The following is a 12,127-nucleotide window of genomic DNA, read 5'->3' as shown; positions in this document are numbered from 1 at the left end:
ACATCAAGACAACCTCAACTCATGGAATCCAGGAATGAGAAGAATTATTCTTGCTTGGGCCCCTTGGCTCTGGGTGCCGTTCTCGAGCCACAATCATTCGTATTGGCTGGCTAGCAAGATTGTCGACACATTGCGAACAGGCATCTTGCTTTTCCTATCTGGAATGACGCAGAAAGCCATTGGGATACGAACAATGAGAACCAATGGGTCAGTCGTGGGGTGTGATGTCGGTGTGCCCATATGCATGTGCCGTCAATGTTCCACACGCTTGCCCAGGCGTGCTCCGAAGCCCACGGCAAACAATCATCTCATTCGGCACTTCAAATTCTGCAGAATGCTTGTCCATTTCATGGTGAGGGGAGCTTCCGATCGTCAACTGCGGGAAATTGCGAAGATGCCGGGTGGTTGACGAGGGGGGATGGCGACCGGCAGCCAATGACTAGTGTTCATCACATTCTAAGCGCCGAGCAGCTGCACGATCAGGCACAAGTCACCCCTTCATCACACCTAGTCGCGAGGTCCCTGCTGAGTGACAACGAATCATGGACTGTGGATGGGTGCAAAGCGTCCCTCCTGACCCAAAGTTCTTAAAATAGTTTGCCATCCATCGCCAGGTCAACCCCTCGCCTTTGCTCCTCCCCACCACCAGGGTTTTCCCCAGCAATGAAGGTCGAACAACTATATAGCCGCCCAGCTAGCCCGGGGCTTAAGGGTTCTTCCTCTTTTCTTGACACACAATTTGTTTTGGGCTTTGCTGGGTTTTTTGTTTTCGTTCTATTTTCATCCTTGAGTAGTTCGTTTGGCTGGTCCAGGCGACTATCTGTTTTCAGCTTCTTGTTTGGCACGTCATCGAGTAATAATAGTATCATTTACACGCCTGCCCCCTCGGAAACACTCTGTTGATCAAAGTGTTCTTCCTTGATAATCTTCTGCTGCTGCTCTCTGCGCCTATTCTCTACTTCAATTCTTCCACCCTAAGAACAAGATATCCTTTTGCATTCAAACATCTTTCCAACCCACCAGTGTCAATATGATCGCTCGCAACGCAAGACCGAAGCTTTCGCTGTGCACCTCTGCTGCGCAAAACACTTCTCGTCAGCCTTTGTCCCTGAAGTCTCCCAGCGCGATACCGCGCACTCCGATTTCCCCTGCCAGCCCGAGTGCAAAGCGGTTCTCGTCTTTCCAGATTCCAAGCCACGCCTACACCAACTCGTGCTCGTCTAAGAGTATTCTCAAGAAACATTCTGGCGCCTCGAGTCATGCAGAAAAGCGGATTCAGTTCAAAGGCACTCCCACTGTCCACTGTGTCACGCCAATCGAGAACCCCGAAGAGTACTATGGCACTTATACCAAGTTGACGCGAGACGAACGACGTTGGATGGTTCGTGAATGAAGACGAGTCTGATGTCGCTACAACCAACATTACGAGCAAAGACAGATCGGCAGGAACTTTGGGCCAGGCATCCGAAGAGTCCTTTGACACGCCACGTTCTCTGCGTCCTCCCCGCCCCGATGCGGTTGTGATAAGTCGATCCGGCATTTGGAGCGCAACGACAGCTCGGGGTAGGTCTGATGACGCGGGGCAGCCGATGTCCTTGAACGCAGCGGAAGGACTGAGATGAATGCATCTGGTGGAAATGAGGATAGACTCAGCGTGTATATGATACCTGTTATGTTCATGATGTGATGATACGGTCCGGCGTTTTGTACTTAGTATAGGGCCTACCTTGGGCTGACCCAATGACGATCGTTATGGCTCCATTTGCATTCAACGCTTCCTTGTGGTAGATCCGTATACACGCTTATGCAGTGTCTCAACAGCGGTAATTCTGTCTGCCTTGTTCACACCGACCGTAGCAATTGATAGTAAACGGTGGCGGCGGCGGCCCCGGCTTTCGATGGCCCGTGCGAGGAGAATCCCGATAGTCTTTAGTTTTCCCGCCGACAAGCCATACTTAGAAAGCTTGCTTCAGCCTTTCTTCCATTGTCTCTCAAATCATCTCCAATGTTGAGCAGAGTTTCCACCTCAGCATTACGCAAAGGCTTGTGTACTGCTCCGAGGTGGAGTCTTCTACCTCGAAGCCGCCGCGGGCTGCTCACACTTGCCATCGAAACGTCCTGGTGCGCTCAAACTAGTCCGCCCCGAACTTAACTTGCGCGATAGCAAGCTAACTAATTGCTTTGATCCATTCAGCGATGACACATCGGTAGCTATCGTCGAAAAGGAATCCAATGCCGTCCAAATCCATTTCCTTGACAAGGTGACGTGCGACACCAGCGCGTACCAGGGCATCCACCCGGTCGTGGCTCTCGAATCGCATCAAGAGAATATCGCAAGTCTGGTCCACAAAGCACTCGCTCACCTGCCCGTCGCGAAGCACGAGAAGCAACAAACGATAAATGTATCCAGTGATTCGGAATTGCGCAGGAAACCCGATTTTGTATGCGCCACTAGGGGACCAGGGTTCCGCTCGAATCTGTTCGTCGGACTAGATACAGGAAAAGCGCTGTCCGTCGCATGGCAGGTGCCGTTCGTTGGAGTTCATCATATGCAGGCTCATCTGTTGACTCCTCGCCTTGTTTCCTGCATGAACCGTGGTCAGACCCAAGAGAACAGCCAGGATGTCACGGCGTCAGAGCAGCCCATCACCCCCGAATTTCCCTTCCTCTCTATTCTCGCCTCCGGCGGCCATACGATGCTAGTCAAGTCCTCCTCCTTAACCGATCACGAAATTATGGCTTCAACAGTGGACCGAGCTCTTGGGGAGGCTCTAGACAAGGCCTCTCGCGAAATCATCCCTCCCTTCCTCCTCCAGACGTCCAAAAGTACCATGTACGGGAAATTGCTAGAAGAATTTGCTTTTCCGAACGGCAAAGCCGACTACGCCGATTACCAAGCTCCCAAATCCCGCCATGATGAGCTCATCCCACGAGAAAACCCTTGGGGCTGGTCTTTCACAGAGCCATGGGCCCACAGCCGTCAATTGCAATACAGCTTCTGCTTCATAGGCAGTACACTGGCAAGGATATTCTCCGCCCGCGAGGCAGCCGGTCAAACGATAAGCCACGAGGAGCGTATAGCTCTCGCTCGTGAGGCAATGCGGACTAGCTTCGAGCATCTCGCGTCGCGCACTATTATGGCGCTGGAAAGTCTTGCTAAACAAGGGCCGGAGAAAGAGGTCAAAACTCTTGTTGTTAGCGGTGGTGTTGCGGCGAATCAGTTTCTCATGACTGTGTTACGCTCGTTCCTCGATGCCCGCGGGTTCGGGCATGTTGGGCTTGTCGCTCCGCCGCCGTACTTGTGTACGGATAATGCTGCTATGATTGCTTGGGCTGGTATGGAGATGTTCGAGGCGGGTTGGCGCACGAATCTTACCTCTCGTGCTATCAGAAAGTGGTCGCTTGATCCGCGGGAAGGGGATGGTGGTGTATTGGGGCCTTTCGGGTGGGAGAGAGCTGAGGACCATTTTGTACAATAGATAGAGACCCTTAGGGGTGTTATTACCACTTCACTCTTCGAGTGTGTATTTTTATCACCTGTATATAGATTACAATCAATGTATCACCACTTTTACTGGGCTTTGCTCGCAACTACAGTTTAACAACTCTTGTATAATCATGTACATTTCATTCCATGTCATATGAACTAGTATTCGCAAGTCAAGCGGAAGGTGCTACCTTAACACAGACAGAACATGATGCAGATCCGATTTGCTCGAGATTGCACCAGTTTGTCTGCGACGAGTCCGTTATTGCGAACCCCGTTTTCCAGAGGTGACAGCTTATCAGCCTATCACCAGGGAGGAAAAGCTCATCTCCACATCCATCCACTAGCAGCGACAAGCATTTCGGGCTCTTCAGATCTCCTGAACCTCGCCTGAAGTTTCCAGCATCGGTCGACTTTGTACAGTAATTCTTGTAAACCTCTCATCCTGTCAACCACCTGCAACAGTGCCGCCCTGCTGCAGCGCCGTTACTTGCTTCCGAAGCTCGAGGAAGAAATCCTTTCCGTTTGCCATTTGGTTGGCTGGATATTTGTTCATGCGAGTTAGGCCATTGTTCGTATATTTTGTGCTGTCTCCCGCTCAATTTTCTTAGGTGGTCACCTACGCTTTGCGCCCCAGGGTCCGCTCGCCCGGTTGTTCACATCCTTTCCTTGCGGCTTGTAATAGGAAGGTCTTGGTTCTGGAGAGGAGATGGGGGAGGTTAGCGACGGTGGGGATAGGTAATCGTGGGTGAGCAGCAATAGTATTATGCGCACCTCCAGGTCCTAGAGTCCAACGCGGGTCATATGTCAGCTGGGGTTGAATCCTCCTATAAGGTTCGGTCTCAACTGACCTTTCTTCAGAGCTCCCTTGGACTCCGCGGCATTGAAGCCTCGCACGGGGACATGCTGCTCCTGCTGCGGCCCGGAAGCGAACTGGTCACGCGAATCTCCCCAATTATTCTGTCCTCCCCGAGACCCACCATGCGCGCTCATGGTGCGGGCGTTGGAGTGTCTTTGCGCCGAGTGGCGGTTCTGGTCGTATGGGCGACCTCCGCGCCATCTAGAATCCATACCCACGAGTGAGTTGTTGTCAGACTAGAAGATCCGAGAAGAGGATGATTTAATTCAGTCAGAAAAAGGGTGAGTGATTGACTTACCGCTCTTCACCGGGACCACTCATTCTGTAGACTGTCTAACCAGTAGACGGTAAACAGAACAACAAAGTGGGCTGTGAATGGGAGAGCTTTTTGGAGGTAAATCAAGAGGGGACTGGATTGACAGGCAGGAAGGTCGGCGGGAAGCAGCGCCAATGTGGAGAGCGGCTTAAGACTCTCTCCGCCTTTGGGGGCCCGACGGCCAGCCAAGCGGGTTGCTTTGCTTATCATAAGCCAGCATCTGGTCAACTTCCCGCCCTCTCGCGGCCTGCGCGTCTTCCCCCCTCTCTGCTGTCGCCCACATTCACTGTCGAGTACTGTCTTTTCCGACCTTGGCGGCTTGGAGGAGCCATGCTCTATTCACCCTTGATCGTTTGATTCCCCGTTTTCTGTCTGCTTTACGGCGCGACGTGCCGTTTGTCGGGAATCCCCAGAACGTGCGGCTGAGCGGCACGCTCGGCGACGCTCTATCACCAACTCCTTTCTAGCTGACTTACTATCCGTCTCTGTTCGCGCTTACTCCCGCCTTATTTGAAACTATGGCGCCTCTCTCGTGGTCCAAGAACCACCGCTCGCCCAGCAGACCTTCCCGTTCCCAGACTAGAGTGACCTTGAAACCTCCCTCGAGCTCGGATTCATCCGCAACCAACGAAGGCCCTCCCCTCAAGAAGCGAAAATATGTCCCTGGCGGACCGGGTGGTGGTGGGAGATACATCGAGCTGGAGGTGAGGGATCCGCCGAAACCCAAGCCGGCTCCAGCCGTCAGACGTAATTCTTCCAACTCTCGGGGTCGCAATGGCCCAGTTCCAGTTCCAGAGTCAGCACCTCAACCTCAGCCTGTCCAACTGCCTCCGCCGCCTCCACCCCCTGTTCCGACTACACCTCCCTCCGCGCGTCTGAGAAGAGAGAAGAGTCAGAACCGGGGCCGTTTTGGGTCGTCGACGGCGGCTGCACTTGCTCTACAACAAGGGGATGGTTACAAGCCGCGAGAGGAGCGTGGTTGGGAGGAATTCCATCCGGATCTAGATATTGAGGCGAAATTCGCGGTTTTTGATGCGGAGGATGTGGATCGCCCACCTCCCACAGCATCTATTGCTCATATCCTGTCGCCAAACGGTCTCGAGAAGACGAATGAGAAGGATCCAATAGCGGAGCTGATTCGCGCCCATACAAATGGCTCATCACCAACTCCAATCAAACGCCGACCCGGCCGTCCTCCTCGTCGACCTGAAGCCATCCTTAACGCCTTGGGCATCACACATCAACAGAAGAATGTTCCACCTCCGGGTCCAAATCCCCGCGAGAGGCTGACGCTGCCGAAGCCCTCTTTTCGCCTACGCGACCCGTTCACTTTCTACGATCAGCCCGGAGTGGGTCAGCAGAACTATGTTGATCGCACTATGGCGAGTGTAGGGTATCAAGAAAGTGATCTATTCCTCCGCCATGACCGTCGGTTGATCCGCATGACAGAGGGTGCTCAGGAAGATGATTTAGATTCGGCAAACCCTGTCACTTCAGAAGGAGAGGTCAATGCTGCTGTAGGCCGGGTGGAATATGATATGGATGAGCAAGATGAGAAGTGGCTGGAGGAGTATAATGCGAAGCGAAGAGAAGACCAGCTGGAGCCGATCAAGCCGGCAGTCTTTGAAATCACCATGACCAAGATCGAGAAGGAGTGGCACATCCTAGAGAAGCGTATACCGAAGCCTAATCCCAAGCCTCCTCAAACACAACGTCCCCGTTCGAGCTCTGCCGCGGCGGTTAATGGCGAAACTGCGCCGGGTGAGGAACAAGACAGCAAATGTGCTATTTGCGACGATGGTGACTGCGAGAACTCCAATGCGATTGTTTTCTGCGATGGTTGCGATTTGGCAGTCCATCAGGAATGCTACGGGGTGCCGTTCATTCCTGAGGGACAATGGCTGTGTCGCAAATGTCAGTTGATTGGAAGAGGGTCGGTTAACTGCATCTTCTGTCCAAATACCGAAGGCGCCTTCAAGCAGACTACCTCCTCGAAGTGGTCTCATCTCCTGTGTGCGATATGGATCCCCGAGGTCTCTATTGGTAATCCTTCTCTTATGGAACCGATCACGGACGTGGAGAAGGTGCCTCGCAGTCGTTGGAAGCTTCACTGCTACATTTGTCGCCAGAGGATGGGTGCCTCTATACAATGCAGTAACAAAAACTGCTTCGTCGCGTTCCATGTCACCTGCGCACGGAGGGCTCAGCTCTATTTGAAGATGAAGTCTGGCCATGGAACCCCGGCGGTCATGGACTCCCATCTACTCAAAGCTTTTTGTGACAAGCATGTACCTCCGGAATGGCGCAGAGAGCATGGAACAGATGTTGCTACGGCTGAGGCGATAGAGTACTACAGGAATACGATGCAAGGCCGCCGATGGGGAGACAGCCAGGCGGCGGCTCTTTCCTTGGAACCTACGCATCCTCTTGGTTGCGACCTTGGGGATGAGGACGGACATCGCACACATACACCCCGCATTACCCTGACTGTTGGCGGCAACAAGCGCAAGCGACCGACTGTGCCCAAGACTATCTGGAAGCTACCGTCCGGGGCCCCTGTGATACCTCAGGTCGTGCTGAACTCGGTTGTGGCCTCACTGCAGCGTTTCGGTGTTCGGCAAAGGAAGCAGTATGCTGAGGATGCATGCAAATACTGGACGCTGAAACGAGAGGCCAGGCGGGGTGCTGCATTACTGAAACGTTTGCAACTACAGCTGGAAACTTTCTCGTCCATGGAGATGACAAGGAGGGACTACGTTGCTATGGGAGTCCCTGGGAGCAAGAGACTCCAACGACGTATTGAGTTTGGTGAGAGACTTTACCATGATTTAGACCGATTGCGGATGCTATGTGATGAAGTGAAGAATCGCGAGAGAGAAAAGCTGAAGGACGTGGAGACGCTTAAGAATATTGTTGACACTGTCTACTTTCCCATTTTTCCTCTGCTCTGGCCAATATTCGAGAAAGCTCAAGGGTAAGCATGATCCTTCTACTTTACACACTTACGTGGTCTAACGACGTTGCAGGCTTGACGGCAAAGGTATCTTTAGACAAGGCCTGGCGTCTATTCGAACCAAGCTACAAGAACGATTTTATCCATCGGTTGCTACCTTCTCCGCTGACCTGGCCCATGTGTTCACCACCGAGATTGGAGTCCAACCGGCTGGGGATACAGCTGAGCTTCAGATGCAGATTAGTGGTCGTGCTCCGGAACTTAGCCTAGAGCAACGCGAGAAGAGGAAGCTTGCCAAGCGGATAATAAAAGCCATTCAACCTTCGCTAGAAGATGCGATCAGGAAGGAGAGCGAATTAAACCGCAAGCCATTCGAACAGGAACTGAAGGAGCTTGATCTCATGCTGGAGAACAGCGTCATGTCCAGACGGGGTTCCGAAGTCGAGGCACCAGAGCAAGCCAACTATGAGCAAGCATTGGCAGCACCAAATGGTACAGAGCAGAAGGTCGAGGAAATGGATGTATTTGCCAAGTCCGAGCCTGAGGATATTGCTGGTGTTGCCGACGTGCCTCGCAAAACAGATGCACCTGTCGAACCTAGTGCGGCGGAGTCCCAACTTACAGAGGCCTCTACTGAATCTCAAGTACAGCAGGACACGAACATGGAGGATGCACCCGCTGATATGCAGACTAGAGAGCCTCAAAGTGCAAATGTGGCGCCCACAGTGGTACAGCCTACCATTGAAGATCAACTACTCGATTCCAATCAAAATGGAGCCATGGAGAAAGGGGGTGTTGAGCCATCCAAGCCACCAGTGGAGACTCAGAAAGGGCCGTTGACGCCCCCACCCAGTTTCAAAGGTGATCAGCAACATCCGTTGGCGCAAGGAGGCATCCAGTGGTATATGCAACCATTCGATCCCATTGGTACCACCATCCACGAGGAGCGGTGGACCGGGCGAGATGTGATGCGAGGGATGAGCGAGGAGCTCAGCGAGCTAGACGAGGAAGAACTAAAAGACCTGGTTGAAGATGAAGAGCTGGAAGCACAGATGATTAACGGATCGAACGAAGCAGCAAACGGAGGCGATGCACCGACGCAACAGAATGTTAAGGTACATCGGACTCGACGACGCTGGCGCGGATTCAAATAGTTAGACGTACAGATGGCGGAGATATCATTGGTTTTGAGCGAACATTCCTTACACACCTACACATCGTTTCTTTTCTTTGCGTTTCCCGGATTTCCCCTTTCTGCATGTTTGCTTTTCTTTCCTCGTCTTCCTCTTACTGCTGCTGTTGCTGCTGAGGGAACAAACATAAGGCTGGGTAGGCGTTGGGTAGGTCAGAAACTGGGAATTTGGTGGATTAGAACAGTAGCCATTCTCAGGTAATGAACTTCACAGAATGTAATCATTGTCCAATCGCATTCAATTAGATTCTACTGTTGAGATAGTAACTACTCCATTGTAATGGACAGCATTGAATGGCCGTTGTATGAAGGACGGCCTTGGCACGACGGCAGAGCCGCGGGCGGTCCAGAATGGCTTATGGAAGACTCGCCGCGCTCGACTTTCTTTCCCGGTTTCTCCCCCTTCTTTCATCATCACCACCGATTTCCATCCTCTCCTCCATCCATCCTTTTTTCCTTCCTCCCTTATCCCTTCCCTTCTCTTCTCTCTATCAATCTCTCGGAGATCAGAGCCATATTAACTTTCTGGCTTTCTGGTATCCGCGTCGGATAGCTATCGGGTTCGGTTGTTGAATTTTTCTGCCTCTCACTAGCACTTTCCTCGGTCTGCGTCGCGCGCGCGCCTTCTCATCCCTTTTCACCTCACTCAGCTTTCTCATTTCGTCTTTCCGATTTCCGTCATCATGGCTACAGAGTACGATAACGAGAACGGTCGCTACGACGGTATGTCAACCGGTTATCTTGCCTCGCCAGCCCGGCTGCTTTCCCCGGTAACATCATCACAACAATGCTGACTCGCTGCTCAGACGAGCCCCGTTTCGCTCGCGACCGCAGCGCATCTCCTCGCGATGAGCCTCGTGCTGATCGCACCCGTAGCCGTTCTCCCAACGGTCGCGTCGATGACCGGTATGTTTACATGCAGAGCTGGCTGGCTAGCTAGCTAGCTAGCTAGCCGTCCCCTAGACACCACCCAGACTGACTGGAACTCCTTATTACTAGCGCCCCAGTCGATTCCCGCAAGTCTATCGATGACGAAGAGGGTGCTCTCAACACTGGATCCAACCTGTTCGTCACTGGTATCCACCCCCGTCTGACCGAGTCGGATATTTCGCGTCTGTTCGAGAAATACGGTGATGTCGAGAACTGCTCGATCATGGTCGACCCCCACACTAAGGAATCTCGTGGATTCGGTTTCGTCAAGATGGTCACTGCCGAGCAGGCGGATGCCGCTAAGGAGGGTCTCCAGGGCGAGGTCATCGAAGGCCGCACCCTGAGCATCGAGAAGGCTCGCCGTAGCCGTCCCAGGACCCCGACTCCCGGAAAGTACTTTGGTCCTCCCAAGCGTGGTTAGTTGTCCGGAATCCCTCTGTATCCTGATATATGGCTTACGCATGTTCCAATCTTATTAGATTTCCGTGGAGGTCACCGTGGCCGTGGTGATCGCTATGATGATCGTCGTGGTCCTGTCGGTGGTAGCTGGCGCCGTGGTGACGACTACCGCTATGGCCGCTACGACTCCTACAGCGACCGCCGCGACTATGGTCGTGACTACCGTGACTATGGTGGCCGCCGTGACTACCGCGATGACTACGGTTACCGCGGTGGTGGCAGCAGCGGTGGCATTGATCGCTATGCGTCCGGTGGCCGCGAGGACCGTTACAGCCGCGAGGAACGTCGTGACGACCGCCGTGAAGAGCGTCGTGGCGGAAGCGGTGGTGGTTATTATGACCGCGATGCTAACCCGCCCAGCTACGGCTCCGCTGCTCCCGCGCGTGATGCCTACGCAGGCAGCGGTGGCCGCTCCTACGATCCCCGTGACGACCGTTACAGCACTAGGTAGGTGAAGTTATGACTGATCTGGACGGTCCGAACAGGGCCCAGAGCACGTAAGCTCGCCCAGTGATGGGTCCGTTTAAAACCCCCACGTTTTTCTCAAATCTCCCCCCTTGCGCCTTTTGCTTTCTGTGACATTCCCTTACTTACCCTATTTCCTGGAATGGTTTCTTTTAATTTCCAATACCCCCATTTAAATGGAAAAATTGCGCTCAACGGGCCACGGTGGGGCGTCATCTGTTGTCTTGTCGAAAATGGAGAGAAGTCGTCTTCATCGCATTCACATGTCATCCGGCGAAACCGACATGTCACCGTTTATGCGACCAGTCGATCTTCGAAAGAGAAAAGAAAAACCAAGGGAAAAAATAAGAAGATAAAAAAAGAAAAAGGAGAATCCTTTGTGGTGTCGTCGGCACTCCTCACACGCTGATGTTTTCTTTTGTTAAATTCGCTCGCAACACCGGAATATTTGGCGGCATGGGAAAGAACAAGAACTTTTAACGTTGTAATTCCTCGGATTGTCAGATGGGTTCAGCACACTGCTACATTTCACTCTTCAACCCTTCCGGAAACTTGGTCGTTATCTCGCTAGTCAGCTGTTCGCCTTTGTTTGCGTCTTTGCGTCTTATACAACTCATCTTAACGTAACGACTTTCGATTGTATTCGGCCAGAAACTTCATAAATCTGCTCAGCCTGCAGAGGCTATTGCTTACGCCCTGGATTCCGCTCTCTGCACCCGGCGGTCTGCAGGGGCGTCGACCAGTGTCGCGCGGCACCAGTTCGCCATAGCGTTTGCGTTGTAGTATCGCCAGGGGAAGAGTCCATTCTTCGCAATAGAGCCAAATCCGATGGCAGCAGCAAACAAGTGGACCCCGTAATCCCGGGCGTCGGTACCTTTTGCCCCGGTGCGATCGATAAATCGGCCATGTGGAAGGGGGTGGATGAATGAGGTAGGTTCGATCGGTCTGAGACTGATTGGAAATATCAGGAATATCAGACTGCTATGCTCTGATTGACCCAGGTTGAGGGACAGGGGACATGCACGGTTGTCTCTTGCGTTTTTTTTCTTTCTTATTATCCTTCCATCATCGTTCCATAATGGCTAACTGCAGGGCAGCATGCATGATATCTATGTGTTACAGAGATATCTTCGTCGTGTTTCGGATCAGGGAATAAACCAACTCTGCTTGATACTGTTTCTGGTTATGCTCCTTCGTAGCATTCCGTAGGTTATATGGAGAATTCCGGATGCTTGGCTCGGGGCGTAGATAGAACATAGACGTAGGAGCGAAATTTCATCTGATTTCTACTATCTAGGTAGCATGCAGCACACAGTGGCTACCAGGTGCATGAGCAAAACCATAAATAATATTCTCAAGACCGAATATCTAGCCACAAAACCAATCCCTCGTACATACATATCCATCCAAATCATAACCTCATAACCGCATTATCTCCACCCTAGCTAGCCAAAAAGGTAGCAACC

At 52.5% G+C, this 12,127-nt stretch overlaps 6 protein-coding genes across 6 annotated transcripts; 4 read left to right on the top strand and 2 right to left on the bottom strand.

Moving 5' to 3' along the window:
• Nucleotides 1-749: 749 nt before the first annotated feature.
• ASPBRDRAFT_150399 (uncharacterized protein) lies at nucleotides 750-1,705 on the top strand. The gene has a single exon (XM_067619318.1). It carries the CDS (start codon nucleotides 1,031-1,033, stop codon nucleotides 1,391-1,393), a length of 363 nt encoding a protein of 120 aa, XP_067479657.1. The 5' UTR covers nucleotides 750-1,030; the 3' UTR covers nucleotides 1,394-1,705.
• Nucleotides 1,706-2,005: 300 nt separating this feature from the next.
• Nucleotides 2,006-3,479, top strand: ASPBRDRAFT_124106 (N(6)-L-threonylcarbamoyladenine synthase family protein; the record flags this gene model as incomplete). The annotated part of the gene is made up of 2 exons (XM_067617664.1): nucleotides 2,006-2,121; nucleotides 2,195-3,479. The coding sequence occupies 2 exons, from the start codon at nucleotides 2,006-2,008 to the stop codon at nucleotides 3,477-3,479; spliced, it is 1,401 nt and encodes a 466-aa protein (XP_067479656.1).
• Nucleotides 3,480-3,605: 126 nt separating this feature from the next.
• Nucleotides 3,606-4,726, bottom strand: ASPBRDRAFT_64813 (uncharacterized protein). The gene is made up of 4 exons (XM_067628496.1): nucleotides 4,339-4,726; nucleotides 4,262-4,270; nucleotides 4,111-4,185; nucleotides 3,606-4,027 (listed from the first exon to the last, which is right to left on the bottom strand). The coding sequence occupies exons 1-4, from the start codon at nucleotides 4,556-4,558 to the stop codon at nucleotides 3,936-3,938; spliced, it is 396 nt and encodes a 131-aa protein (XP_067479655.1). The 5' UTR covers nucleotides 4,559-4,726; the 3' UTR covers nucleotides 3,606-3,935.
• On the bottom strand, nucleotides 4,611-5,026 carry ASPBRDRAFT_538421 (uncharacterized protein). Its single transcript, XM_067627132.1, has one exon. The coding sequence runs from the start codon at nucleotides 4,870-4,872 to the stop codon at nucleotides 4,651-4,653; it is 222 nt and encodes a 73-aa protein (XP_067479654.1). The 5' UTR covers nucleotides 4,873-5,026; the 3' UTR covers nucleotides 4,611-4,650.
• On the top strand, nucleotides 4,891-9,043 carry ASPBRDRAFT_42100 (putative PHD finger domain protein). Its single transcript, XM_067624735.1, has 2 exons — nucleotides 4,891-7,636; nucleotides 7,689-9,043. The coding sequence occupies exons 1-2, from the start codon at nucleotides 5,181-5,183 to the stop codon at nucleotides 8,767-8,769; spliced, it is 3,537 nt and encodes a 1,178-aa protein (XP_067479653.1). The 5' UTR covers nucleotides 4,891-5,180; the 3' UTR covers nucleotides 8,770-9,043.
• Nucleotides 9,044-9,452: 409 nt separating this feature from the next.
• On the top strand, nucleotides 9,453-11,022 carry ASPBRDRAFT_42099 (RNA recognition motif domain-containing protein; the record flags this gene model as incomplete). Its single annotated transcript, XM_067624734.1, has 3 exons — nucleotides 9,453-9,713; nucleotides 9,807-10,153; nucleotides 10,217-11,022. Coding segments are annotated over exons 1-3 (893 nt in total), but the record flags the coding sequence as incomplete, so codon positions are not given.
• Between the last annotated feature and the right edge of the window lie 1,105 nt (nucleotides 11,023-12,127).

The sequence above is a fragment of the Aspergillus brasiliensis genome, assembly GCF_001889945.1.
Source record: "Aspergillus brasiliensis CBS 101740 unplaced genomic scaffold ASPBRscaffold_5, whole genome shotgun sequence".
Lineage (NCBI taxonomy): Eukaryota > Fungi > Ascomycota > Eurotiomycetes > Eurotiales > Aspergillaceae > Aspergillus > Aspergillus brasiliensis.
This window is presented reverse-complemented; position numbering and strand designations above follow the sequence as displayed.